The 12921-nt window shown below is 52.9% G+C and overlaps 1 protein-coding gene across 3 annotated transcripts; it reads left to right on the plus strand.

The window, feature by feature from the left end:
* The first annotated feature begins 100 nt into the window (after positions 1–100).
* On the plus strand, positions 101–12515 carry SH3BP5L (SH3 binding domain protein 5 like). 3 transcript variants are annotated; one of them, XM_082650196.1, is made up of 7 exons: positions 101–173; positions 629–1243; positions 6270–6332; positions 6502–6630; positions 8120–8281; positions 9743–9916; positions 10483–12513. In XM_082650196.1, the coding sequence occupies exons 2-7, from the start codon at positions 1061–1063 to the stop codon at positions 10927–10929; spliced, it is 1158 nt and encodes a 385-aa protein (XP_082506322.1). In that variant the 5' UTR covers positions 101–173; positions 629–1060; the 3' UTR covers positions 10930–12513. The 3 variants fall into 3 exon arrangements, with proteins under 3 accessions (XP_082506322.1, XP_082506323.1, XP_082506321.1); XM_082650197.1 differs by having other exon boundaries at positions 109–183; positions 9752–9916; positions 10483–12515; XM_082650195.1 differs by having other exon boundaries at positions 109–183.
* The last annotated feature ends 406 nt before the right edge of the window (positions 12516–12921 follow it).

Below are 12921 nucleotides of genomic sequence, written 5' to 3' on the forward strand. Positions count from 1 at the left end.
TGTGGCCTGGTTAGCGGGCGAGCGTGAGGGGGAGGGGCGAGAGGACAAGAGGGCGTTGCTACAGGATGATGTATTTCCGTTTCCTCGCGGCCTTGTTGTACTTGGTTGGACAGGCTTGTTGCGGGAGGGCGGGGGAAGATTGTTCGCAGTGGAGAAGGTCCGCGCAAGGGAAGGTAAACTGAGGTAATGCCGAGAAGAGGGGCGCCTTTGCGCCCGGCTGCGTAGGAGGTCTGGGGCTAGGGTCCTTGGGATTTAGGAAGAGCGGGGTTGGAGATGGGAGGCTCGGATTGTCCACAGGGTTAGAGAGAGAAGAGGAGGTGGGGTGGGGCTGGGGGTTACAAGGTGATTTGCAGTGCTGGGTGGGGGTGGAATGGGGCGGCCAGAACAGAAGCGGGGAGGGTTGGAGGAGACGGTGGAGAGAATGAGAGTGCGGAGGGAAGTCTGGAAGGCGCTGGTGGGGGAGGGGCTGGGGCCGAGAGCCTGGAACGCGGGAAAGAAGTTGAGGGGGTTGGTCGGAATGTGGGGGTGTGGGAGGAAGGGAGCCGGGTTCTTCGGAGGCTGAGGGGTTGGAAGGGGCTGGTGGCCGACGTTCGAATGCTGACCATGTACTTGGCCTTTGTTTCCCCAGCAACTCCCCAGAGACTCTCATCCAGCAGCCTCTGCTCAGGCCCAGCCTTCTCTCCAGTTGCCACCACAGCCTGGAGGCGCCTGCCTCCGCCCTCCCGAATGGTGCTCCTCCTCGCAGGCCTCGGCCCAGGATCCAGGCCCCCTTTGCCTCCTGCCTCGGAGCTGTTGCTCCGGGTCTCTTCTGGTGGACTCCCCGTGACGGGGAGGGAAGGACTTTTGCACATACAAGGCTATAGCTCTTGGGACCCCACCGGCAACTTGAATCTCGGCCTCTAACCCAGTGTGAGGTTCTTCCTGTGCCCTCTTTTTCCACCCTTTGAGAAGAGAAACCCTTCTTCTTGCCACCCAGAGCCCAGGAAGCCCCAAGCTGGGGCCCTGGTCCCAGCATGTCAGTCCTCTTTTTTGTATAGGGCTGTGCCCTCTCCCCATCAGCATGGCTGAACTCAGGCAGGTTCCAGGGGGACGGGAGACCCCACAGGGGGAGCTTCGGCCTGAGGTTGTAGAGGATGAAGTCCCACGGAGCCCAGTTGCAGAGGAGCCTGGAGGAGGTGGAAGCAACAGCAGTGAAGCCAAATTGTCCCCAAGAGAAGAAGAAGAACTGGATCCTAGAATACAGGTCAGAAGACTGAGCTGGGGGAGAGATAGGGAGATTAGATTCCAGCTTTTCTGAAGAGCTGTCAGATAAATGAGGGGTTAGACTTACTCTTTTCCCAGTGCACGGGCAGGAAAGGAAAACAAGTTTGTCAACAAATCATTGCAGTATAGTGTGACAAGCGTGAAAAGAGTGTGAGTACAGAGAAAGACCCGGCCTGAGTGCCTGGGGTGTGTTGCTGAAGGCTTCACTGATGAAGTGAAGTGACAAATTGGCAATAGATGCAGGAAGCACACTTTAGGTCAGTAGAGAGTAGAACTGTTGTTTCTTTTCCAAATAAGCAAAGGGGCTGTTGGCTCAGAGATGTAGCATGAGTGGGATGTGAGAGAAGATGGCTTTGAGATCGGGAGGCAGTTTTGAATCTTTTCCTCTCTCCTGCTTTCTCATCAGTGCCTCCCAGGGACATTCATATTTGTGAGAGGTGAGACCTTTCATGTCTTATAAAGGTGGCATCAGGCTTAGGCCTGTAAGGAAATCTGATGTGTTCAGAACGTTGTATCAATTGTGGTCAGTCCTTAATAATACAGATTTCTGGCTCTGAGGATGCTGGGTCAGTCAAATGAATGGAAGAGCTGATTTGTTGCCTTGGAGCATTTACAGGCTACTTGGTAGAAGGGCAGAACTTTGTGAAGGAGACCTCAGAGCAGTGGGGGAGGAGGACAGGTGCCATGTGTAGTAGATGCATGGCCAAATGAGGCTGGATCTCAGTGTTTCTGGGCAGTGGCAGGGAAGGGCTTCCTGGAGAAGCTGTTTGGACAGGTGAGGGCCAGGGTGCTCCTGTGTGTTTGGGGCCTGAGTCTGCCATTTGGTATGGTAGCATCTCCAGGATTCTGATGTGGAGGTGACTCACACCTCTGTAGGTGAGCAAGAGCATCCCGGGGCTCTCATTCCTGGGCTTCTCTGTCAACAGACCTTTATTAGATTACTTCAGTGAGTCACGGAGATTTCAAAGCTCATCCTAGCATCTTCCTGCTCTCTCTTGGTGGGGTTTCCCAGGATGTGTGTGGAGAAACCGTGTCTGTGCTTATAGGGGAGCAGTAATGAGCCATTTGTTTACTGACATGAGTTAGTAATTTATTTCTGCTGTGTTTCATGGGCACTGTATTGAGAACAGCTCAATTTCTCCTGCTAGTTCTTTATAGATTTGTTGTCCACTGAGGAAACAAGTTGTGAAAAAAGCATTGGGCTGAGATTCAAGCAGCCTCTGGCCGGATGATTTGTGATTTTCATGTAAGTTATGTAACCTTTCCAAGCCTCAGTTTCTTCATCTGTAAAGTGAAGGGTTGGTCTAGCCGATTTGCTCAACTCATTTCTGCTCTGCTCTGACGTAGTGCTATGATTCTTTTCTTTCACAAACTCTTTTGCCTGTCTTCTTTTTTTTTTTGCCTGTCTTTGATGAAAGTTCATAGGCTGTGCTTTGAGAAAGAGACCTCTGTCTGTTTGTCAGGGAGGAGGGCCTGGTTGTCGTCCTTCATACACCCCTCTGCAACATTCCTTGCCCCCTTCCAGAGGAGAATCCACTGCAGTTTCTTTGCTCAGTCGCTCCTGTGTATTTTTCCATTGCCTACACAGGCAAAGGTGGTAGTATGAAAAGGCAGCTTTCATGTTGTGCTGTCCAGTAAAGTAGCCACTAGTTGCTTGTGGATACTTAAATCAACTAGGAATAAATAAAAATTAAAAATGCAGTTCCCCAGGTGCTGTTGGCAGTTGCAGATGTAGAACATTTCCATCATCACAGACGGTTCTGTTGTATGAGCTCTGTGAGGGTTGGAGACTACTGAGCAGCAGTAAGATTCACCTCGCCTTCAGTGAGCTTGCAGTGTTACTGGAGCAAGAGGGGCAGGCGGACCTTAGTCTCTCTTGCTAAACTGGAGGGCACATTGTGGAATGTTGTGGGCTACGTAGGGAGGCAAGGTCATGTTGTAGAGGCCTCCCTCGCTGATGAAGCTGGGCCAGTGCTCTGACCTCAGCAGGCATTCAGCATCTTCTTGCCATGTGGGAGAGGCAGCTTGGTGTGAGGGGTACCTTTCATGGAGGAGGCCGGTGGCATTCAGACCTTCTGGGTTTGGGCTCTTCTGGATGAGAAAGACATTGGGGTATGTGTCTTTTGAGTTTCTTTTTAGTGTTGACAGTGTACAAGATCATGTTATCCTGATACTATATTTCAGCACTTTGAATGGATCAGTGCATTCAGTCCATCAGAGCCTACCAGGGAACTTTAAAAGCACCCATTCCTGAGCTGTGCCCAGATATGTGAATTCTCCTTCTGGGTGGGGCGAGAAGTGCTTCTAATTGTGGCCTGTGAGAGTCCACTGATCCAAGGATATCCCAAAGGTGGAGACCCTATTCAGGTATTTTCTCAACTACCAGAAATGGTCCCTTAGGGCAAGGCTCTTTCTGATGTGGGGGGTGGAGAGTCTTGGCAGGCAGGCAGCTTGTGCCTCCTTGTCTGGTGGGATCCTTCTGGAAGTTGGAGGGAAGCCAGGTAGAGGCCAGCTCTAGGCCTGCATGGAGTGTGCTGCCCCCCAGGGAAGTCCACTGGATGTGTCTCTGTGTCTTGACCTCAGCATACTTCTCTGAGGCCTCCAGCCTGGTCCTCAGCTTTCTGAGAGAGACAGAGTCCCAGTGGCAGGAAGGAATAAAGGAGGGTTGTACTAGGATGGGCCTGGGTCTCCTCTCCTATGACTTTTCTCAGCCCCCTTTATGATGGCACATTCTTTCCTCAGGTAAGTAGATGTGTTCACTCACCTGCTTCTCCTCAGAGTGACTCTGCAATCTCTGCGTCGTCTGACGTGTCGGTTTAGCTTTCTCTGGGCAGTCATTTTTACCTTATTTCTGAGTCTTTGGGTCAGGTATCACCCTGGCCCTGCTGATGACTGTGGGCTTGAGTGTTTTTCTTTTTAATTGAGATATAGTTGATTTATAATCTTATGTAAGTTCCAGGTGTACAACATAGTGATTCACAGTTTATGAGATTATACTCCATTTTGGGCTTGAGTGTTTTAATGGCTTGCACAAGTTGGGCAGGAACATCTGTAGCCCAAGCGCCCGTGCCTTTGACTCAGTGGCCTGGCATCGTTGGAATGCGCCCGGTGTGCTCTGAGGAGGCCGCCCTCCCTGCTGGCTGCAGGCTCACTGATGGATGATATACGCTGACTCAGACTTCATCCTCCTTGAATTCCATTTCAGCCGGGTGCCAGGAGTCCCCTGGTGGAGCAGGCCAAATGGAATGTGTTGCCAACGGCCCAAAACAGAGCCCTGGCTGCTTGTTGGCTTCCTGCTCTGCTTTGCCCTGGGTCTGCCTCAGCCGGGCTGCCCCCATCCCCCACCCCCTTGCCCACCTTGCCCTCCAGCCTGCTCTGCTCCCCAGTCTCTTTGTCCTGCTAGAAAGAGCTTTGTGACTCCGCGGGGCAGACCTCAGAGTCAACAGGAGGCCTTTTTTTAAATTGCTGGAGGTGCTTCGTGGATATGAGTTTCTGTATCGAAAGACATGCCTGCTTCTGTGGGCCAATAGCCAGAGCCTTTCACATGCCTGGATTTGTTATATGTTTCTTTCTTTGTGTTCTACCTTATACTGTAATTAGAGCACACAACTTGGTTTCTTAGATTCTTACTTGCTGACTCAAGTTTTTTAGGGCTGGAGATGGGGTATAGAAATGGACTAAAGGGGGATCACACACTGGGTTGTTGGAAGGGCCAGATGAGGTGTGAGAGCAGTGATGGCAGTGTCGCTCACTACCAAGTGCAGGTTGTGTCTGGGCCATGGGCAGTAAGCAGACACCATGCTGGCTACTGCTGGCCTGTCCAGGGGCTGCAGGGCTCCTGGAGGAGGATCCTGTAGCCGAGCATCAGGCATCTCTCTGGGTATTGCTCCTCCTCAGGAGTGTCATTGGCTCACTGGACCCCAGGAACTTGACCAAGGGGAGGGGAGGATACTCAAGGCCAGCACCCTCCCTGCTCTCTGCCACTGAAAGGCCTGGGTGGCTTGCTTCTTTTGCCAGCCCTGGGACCAGTGAGGCGTTCAAGCCAGCGTGTCTGGTGACTTCTTCCTGAGCCTCTCTGTCCCTCCCTCCCACAGGATCTACCTGGGGTCCTGTCACCACTGCCCAAGCAGGCCTAGAGGCCTCTTGAACCATGCATTCTTCTCTAATCTTGACCTTAATTGTCCACGAAGCCCTAATGATTTTGCATCCTATATTTCCCTGGGGTCTGCCCTCTCCTCTCTCACCTGGAGAACTAGAGACAGCCTCCACTTTTGTCTCCCTGGCCCCTCCAAGCTTTCCCTACATTGCCCATCTCTGCCTTCCTAAACCACCAGGTGGCATTAGTCTCTGAGGGGTTCCCCCTGCCATTGGGAGAAGCCCTAGTATCCTGTCCCTGTGCCACAGCCCCTCTGGCTTCTCACCCAATAATCTGCCTTCCCTGGGCACCTGCTCTTCTTTTGATTCCCAGCCCCTACCATGCCCACCCCTCACGTGGCTCCTCACGCCACTGAGGGCCTGTTGCTTACTTATTGGGCCGGAGCTGCCACCTCTTTGTGTTCTGAATCCTCAGGTCTCATGGTGCTGAACTGTGATAAGTGTGTAGTAAAAGTAAGCTGAGTGAATGGCTCAGCGGGTTTGTTCTCTCTGGGACAGAGACCGTTAGCTCTGAAGGAGACTCCTGGCTGGAGTACGAGGAGGAGGTGGTGCAGTCTGATGGAGAGAGCACAGGCTTGTTGCCACTTTGCTGTGTGCATAGGAGTTTTCCATACTCTGAACCTCAATTTTCTCATCTTTAAAATGGGGGTTTAGAGGTGGAATTGTGAGGATTACAGGAGGCTATATATTATTCTGTCTCTGACAGGAGGCATTTGACAATGACCTCCTGCTGCATTTCTTCACTTCCCTGGTTGGCTGGGCTTTCCCTCTGTGTACTGTGCTCCTGCCCTGCCTGGTTCATGTGAGGCTGCTTACTTCCACTGCTCTAACTTTCTGCTCCTCTCTGGCAGGAGGAGCTGGAGCATCTGAACCAGGCCAGTGAGGAGATCAACCAGGTGGAGCTGCAGCTGGATGTGAGTGTTGCTCCTTTTCCACACACTCCTGGGCTGGTACCAAAGGTGTTTTCATCATTTTCCCTCCTCTTTCAGTACAGTGGCAGGGGAAGAGGCATGTATGGAAAACAAGAGGGGCTGGGACCCACACGCATGCCTCCCTCTGCCCATGTCCCTATCCTTTTGCCAGGAAGCCAGGACCACCTACCGGAGGATCCTGCAGGAGTCAGCAAGGAAGCTCAACACGCAGGGCTCCCACTTGGGGAGCTGCATCGAGAAGGCCCGGCCCTACTATGAGGCTCGGCGGCTGGCTAAGGAGGTATGACCCACATTCTGAGGTAGGGGCCGCATGCAGAGCCTGGCCCTGTACTCTTCTATCTCTGTATGGGGTGTGAGATAGATCACCATTCTTTTCCTCTTCTGTTCCCCTTGGTTCATGTCTCTCTTTTCTTTGTTTGCTCCTCCACCCCATTACCCATTTCCTTCTTTTTAAATTTTTCTTTGCGCAAATAATGTGGGCTCACTATTGGAAGGCTGTAATTGTAACCTGTAACTATAAAACAAGGTAGGAGAAGAAAACCGATATTTCCCCAAATCCAACCATGTGCATGTTTCATGATTTTTGTACCTGGGATTTGTTTAGTCAAGTATGGTAAGGTGACAGACACAGAGACAGCTGCCTTCAAAGAAGAATTTATGACTTAACAGTTCCTAAGAGAAAAGGACCTGCCACATCATGCAGGGCTACATGGGGAAGTACCTGAGTGGGTGAGGAGGCAGAAAATGTGAGGGGAAAGCTTGGCTTAGAGCTTTTATTGTAGAGCCTTTATTGTGGTTTTTATGGGAAGGAATGGGTAGGGCAGGGTAGGCAACTTTGAGCCAATTTAAGATTGGCTAGTTTGAATAATTGAGGCAGGTTCCGGGCTATAGGGTGGTCTCTAGTTTTCTGGTCCTGGCCCTTCAGTGATTTAGGGCAGAGGAAATACTGGCTTGCTGTGTGATAGATGGGCTTTGGATTGGTTGGTTTGCATATGAAAAGTGTGCTCACATTCCTAGGAGTGTGTCTGTAGGAATTAGCCAGCCCTAGGAGAGCCAGCAAGGCCTCCAAGATATCAAAGCATCATAAAACATAGAAAATAAAAAACGTGATTAATATAGCACAAATAATTCCTTTAATTTTTTTTTGTATATATCCTGCCAATATGGGATCACATATGTACAATTTTTATTCCTTTATTATATTAGGACATGTTTCCATGTCAAGAAATACCCATACTTGCCATTATTTTTAAGGGCTTCTTAATATTTCTTTATATTAGATGTACTGTTATTCGTTTAACCAGTTCTCTGTAACTGAAAACTTAGGTTTGTTTCCAGTTTTTTGTTTGGTAAATATGGTTGTGATGATATCTCCAAGCACTTGTCTGGTTATTTCATTCAGTTTACCTGCTGGACTGGAGTTGATGGTCTCAACCATCAACTAACCACCTTCCCACTAAAGGTAGTGGATCTTTCTTTGTTCTCCCTAGGGCAAAAGGCCAGCAGCCTTCGAGAGCGCTGGATTTACACACTCACCCTCCACTGCAGTATCCTTCTTTTTCTACATATATTTCTTCTCTGAGCTATATCCTTGCAACATATTCTTCATAGAATTTTACTTCCTCAGCATTTATTCTTAGTGCAGTTTGGGAAGTGAAGCCAACATTGCAGTGGGCCTTCCTCCTTCTCTTGTCCTTGCCCAGGGCGGGTCTCCATGGGCAGCCAGGGGTCCTTTGAGGCTCCCTATCCTGATGGTCCTTTCCCTCCAGGCCCAGCAGGAGACACAGAAGGCAGCACTGCGGTATGAGCGGGCTGTGAGCATGCACAACGCTGCCCGGGAGATGGTGTTTGTGGCTGAGCAGGGCGTCATGGCTGACAAGAACCGGCTGGACCCCACGTGGCAGGAGATGCTCAACCACGCCACCTGCAAGGTGAGCCAGGCAGTGCCAGTAGGTCCCTCCTGCCAGTTCCTTTCCTTTCCCTGCATCCTGTCACCTTCCTTAATCTTTTCTCTCCTGCACTCCAGACTTCCCTCCGTTTTGATTCTGTTTCAGGCAAAATCTGGTCCTTGCTCTCTGCCTGTTTGGCCTCCAGTGTATCCCATATACACTTCCTTCTGACTTAGAATGTCTTTTTGGGTTCTTCTTGAACCTTTGCCTCCAGATGTGTGACTAACCCAAATAGTTCATTCCTGCTGATTGCTCTGGATTCAACACTCTTTTGTTATGTTTAGCTGTGACCCCTTGCTTCTATTAGCTGAATGTTCTCCCTTTCTTGCTTTTGAGCTCTGCCAGTGTACCTTGGTTTTTGAAGTACGATTTGTGTATTATTTTCAAGCTACTCTATGGCTACCAGGGAGTGGGAGGATCCCTGGCATCAGCTCTAGTCTGCCACCTTCACCTTGTAAAGGGCAAGTGTCTTAGTCTATTAGGGCTGTTACAATAAAATAACAGACTGGGTGGTTTAAACAACAGATGTTTATTTTTCACAGTTCTGGAGGCTAGGAAGTTCAAGATCAAGGCATAGGCAGATTTGGTGTCTGCAGCGGGCCTGCTTCCTGGTTCCCAGATGGCCAGCTGTCTTTTCACTGTGTTCTCACATGGCCGAAGGGGCTAGGGAGCTCTCCAAGGCCTCTTTTATAAGGAAACTAATTCCATTTGTGAGAGCTCCCACCTCTTGACCTAATCATCTCTCAGAGGGCCCACCTTCAGGGTTAGGATTTCAACATAAGAATTTTGGGGGGGGTAGAAACATTTAGTCTGTAGCAGTACGTGTCAGCTCCTGAGGAGTAGTCATGTCTTGAGGTTCTTTGTGTGCTCCTTAGTCCAGGCCCATGGCCTCACGCAGAGCAGGAGCTCCACTTCCACTCTGGAACTCACACAGAGGAGAGCATGATACCGAGGGAGGGGTTGTTGAAACTGTGTGTAGGCGGGGTCAGCCCCTTGGTCCTGGTAGATGAGGTGGCTGGAGCCCTTGCCTGCTACCTGCTCAGGCACAGAAACCTGGAGAACTCAATGCAGAGCTGTGGCTCCCCACAGTGAGGCTCCTCCCTTCCCCCAGCCCTAGCCCCCAGCACTGAGGGCTCTCTGAGGACCATGGCTGTGGCAGATGTGCTCACAGGTGGACATTCCCTACACGCTCACAAGTGGTCCAGAGGGCCCCGGCACCTCTTGGTAGCAACGAACCTGAGAGGCGGTTGGTACAGGTAACAGTAGGCAGGTACAAGGACTCACTGTTCTCTTTTGTGTCTTGGGAGCTCAGTGCTCTCTCCAGGCTCTGCAGTGGGGGATCTCCCCCAGGGTAACATTTGGAGTGGCAGCCTGAGCAGGCTATAGGGGCAGGAGGGTGGGACCGAGTTCAGTGATGTGTGCCCTCCATCCCACCTGGGCCAGGTGAATGAGGCCGAGGAGGAGCGGCTTCGTGGTGAGCGGGAACACCAGCGGGTGACGCGGCTGTGCCAGCAGGCTGAGGCTCGGGTTCAGGCCCTGCAGAAGACCCTCCGGCGGGCCATTGGCAAGAGCCGCCCCTACTTCGAGCTCAAGGCCCAGTTCAGCCAGATCCTGGAGGTAGCTGAGTGGGAGAGGGGGAGGGTGAGTGGACGGAGGATGGGGGAGGGGGCAGGCATAGAAAGGGAGGGCAGGTAGAGGGGACACCAGTCTGCTTTTCTGGGCCATCCACCAGGCCAGTGCGGAGGAACAGGTGTGCTCAGAATGACCCCGCAGGAGTGGGAGGTGGGGTTAGGGAGTGAGTGCTGGCAGAGAAGGGAGGTGAAGGACAAAAGGTGAGAATTGGGGGAGACCGGGGAGAATGGGGCAAAGGAATCGGCCAGATAGGGAAAGGGAACAATGGGGAGAAGGGGAAGAGCGGGTGGGAATGAAGACCTGGGAGGAAGGCCCCGGAAGGTCAGGCAGGAGCAGGGAAGGTTGCTGGGGAAGGAGGACCCCAGGAGGAGGAGGAGTGGAGAGAGGCTGGGTGGAGCACTGCAGATTAGTGGTTGGTGGTGAGCAGAGCCGAGGGCCTGGGACGGGAGACCCCAGTGCAGAATTCTGAGTGGGCCTGACAGGACTTGGCAGCTCCAGGGGCTTCGGATAGTTGCCCAGAGGGTCACCTGACTCTGACCCTCCCTCTGCAGGAGCACAAGGCCAAGGTGACAGAGCTGGAGCAGCAGGTAGCCCAGGCCAAGACCCGCTACTCAGTCGCCCTGCGCAACCTGGAGCAGATCAGCGAGCAGATTCATGCGCGGCGCCGGGGCCAGCTCCCTCACCCCGCGGGCCAGCTGCGCTCTTCCCCAGTGGGGGCCGAGGCCGGGCCTGATGGTGGCGAGGATGGGGACAGCGGGATCATCGAGGGGGCCGAGGGCGGGGGGCTGGAGGAGGGTGTCAGCCTGGGGCCTGGCCCTGCCCCCGACACGGACACGCTGAGCCTGCTGAGCCTGCGCACTGTGGCTTCAGACCTGCAGAAGTGCGACTCCGTGGAGCACCTGCGGGGCCTCTCGGACCACGCCAGTCTGGATGGCCAGGAGCTGGGTCCCCGGAGTGGGGGTCGTAACGGCCGCCACCAGCGCAGTATCAGCCTGTAGCCCTGTGCTCAGGGTGGCTGGTGCAGTCTTAACCACCACTGGCCCATGGAGGGCCCTGCAGGCTCCTCGCTCCCTCTCCTCGGGCCCTCGCTTCCCCCAGAGAGGTCAGGTTGGCTGTGTCTTGAGTCTGTCCTGTCTTCCTCACCCTGCCCTGCCCCCGACAGGTGGCAGCTCTCTTTGCCTTACCCTTTCAGAAGGCTTGTCTTTGGCTCTCACATCTCCCTTCCGCCTGCTGGCCCCTCACAGTCTGATACTGTTTGCTGCCCTCTTTTTGACTTCTTCCATCTGTCTGGTTTTTCCCCTCAGGGAAATTTGTCTAGAAGGCACAGGGACACCATCAGAGAAGGTGGGTGCTGGACCTGGGTCCTGGCATCTTGGCCCCCCCAAGCTTGAGTGAATGGACGGGTGCCCCTCCCACCTACCCATCTCCCGAGTGGTCCCGAGTGGCAGGGATGCTGCCGAGCCCTCCTAGCAGCCCAGCGCCCCAGTCCTCTGTCCCAGCCTGCCTGTGTGTAACATGTAAGATGCACTGTGGGACTGTGGGACTCTGGAAGACACCACCCATCCCTTTAGTGCTCCCTCCTCATGACCTAAGCCACTTTGCTATGTGTGCCTCAAAGCAGGACTTGAGGGATACTGGTGTCAGGGAAGGTGAAACCCAATCTCATCATTGATAAAGGGGGCACCACCAACTCCAAACAGACTCCCGTGTGTGTGGTGTTTCCCCAGCTTGGCTGGGTCCTTAACATTGCCAAGGTGCTAGTGAGTCCATGTTGGGGGATGGAGATGTAGTGAGGTCCTGATGGCTGAAGGCCTTGCCATTCCTGCTGTGGAGTTAGGTTAATTTACTTTTTCTGGGTAGAGGATGCTGAACCAAATCTCAGCATCCTCCTGCAGGGTAGAGTTGGGGAACTTGGTGCTCAATTGCTCTCCCTCGCTCTTCCCCAAACCAAACAGTACCTAGTCCATGATCCCTTGGGGGTTGCTCAGGTTTGGCTGCAGAGCCTCCACTGATATGGGGAAGGTTTGGCCTGGGGTGAGGGAACCCGCCCTCCATAGGGAGCTGCTTCAGGTGTCTGGTGGTACTCCTGTGCTGCGTGGGACGGGGGAAAGGTAGGGAAGCCACACTGGATCTAGGTGCCTTGGGAGCACCAATCCTCCTGTCCCACCCCAGGAGGGCTGAGAGCTGGACTCTGGACAGGAGAACTTGTGCCTAGGCCTGTGTGCTGCTGCCGTTGACTGGGGGAGGAGCAGGCCTTCGAATAGAAGGTGTCTCCCTGTCCCAGGGTTGAGGCAGTTTGGTCATGATGAGAACTGCCAGGTTTGAGGTGGCCATGGGGGGAGGGAAGAAGGGGGAGGACGTGGGCGTGCGTGCGTGCATGCATGTGCCTGTGTGTATGGGGGAAAAGGGTCTGCCCCTGATTTTATTTAAATAAAATAGTTTATGTAACAGTAATGTTTATTGTCCCTTTCAGGGAGGGAAGAGGAGAAAGGGGTGAGGATGGAGAGTGGGAAGGAACAGGGTGAAGTGGGATGCTCTTTTGATGGGGTAGTCAGAGGTCTCTTGGGAGGTGAAGGTTGAGATGGATCAAACCCAGGCAATGAGAGGAGGGAAGGCTTATGGCCACAGGGCTGGGGTGAACGCGCACCAAGTCGGTGGTGCCCTGCAACCCCCTACCCTTCCAGCTTACCCGCCAAGGAGGGCTCTGCAGGGTGGAGTGGGTGTTGTCAGCCACTGGTGGTGCAGACAAGATGATGGTGCCAATCCTGGATGTGAGCATGAAGAAAGGGGAGGGACAAGTAGCGTTGTGGGATTTAGCAAATATACAGGATGCCCAGCTAAACTTGAATTTCAGAAAAACGATGTTTTTGGCCCCTGCAGTGTTAAGGACATACTTAGATACTAAGTTGTTTGTCATCTATCTGAAATTAAAATTTAACATAGATAAAAGGTGACTCCCAAGTCAGGGCTTGACCTGTTGGTGGGTCAGG

This window comes from Grampus griseus (assembly GCF_964374135.1).
Source record: "Grampus griseus genome assembly, chromosome: 3".
NCBI lineage: Eukaryota > Metazoa > Chordata > Mammalia > Artiodactyla > Delphinidae > Grampus > Grampus griseus.

Excerpts from the sequence above, each read along its gene's own strand:
- SH3BP5L (XM_082650196.1), top strand. The coding sequence starts at position 1,061 with ATGGCTGAACTCAGGCAGGTTCCAGGGGGACGGGAGACCCCACAGGGG. Across the intron at positions 1,244-6,269 it reads AACTGGATCCTAGAATACAG|GAGGAGCTGGAGCATCTGAA; the intron begins GTCAGAAGACTG and ends CCTCTCTGGCAG. Across the intron at positions 6,631-8,119 it reads CTCGGCGGCTGGCTAAGGAG|GCCCAGCAGGAGACACAGAA; the intron begins GTATGACCCACA and ends CTTTCCCTCCAG.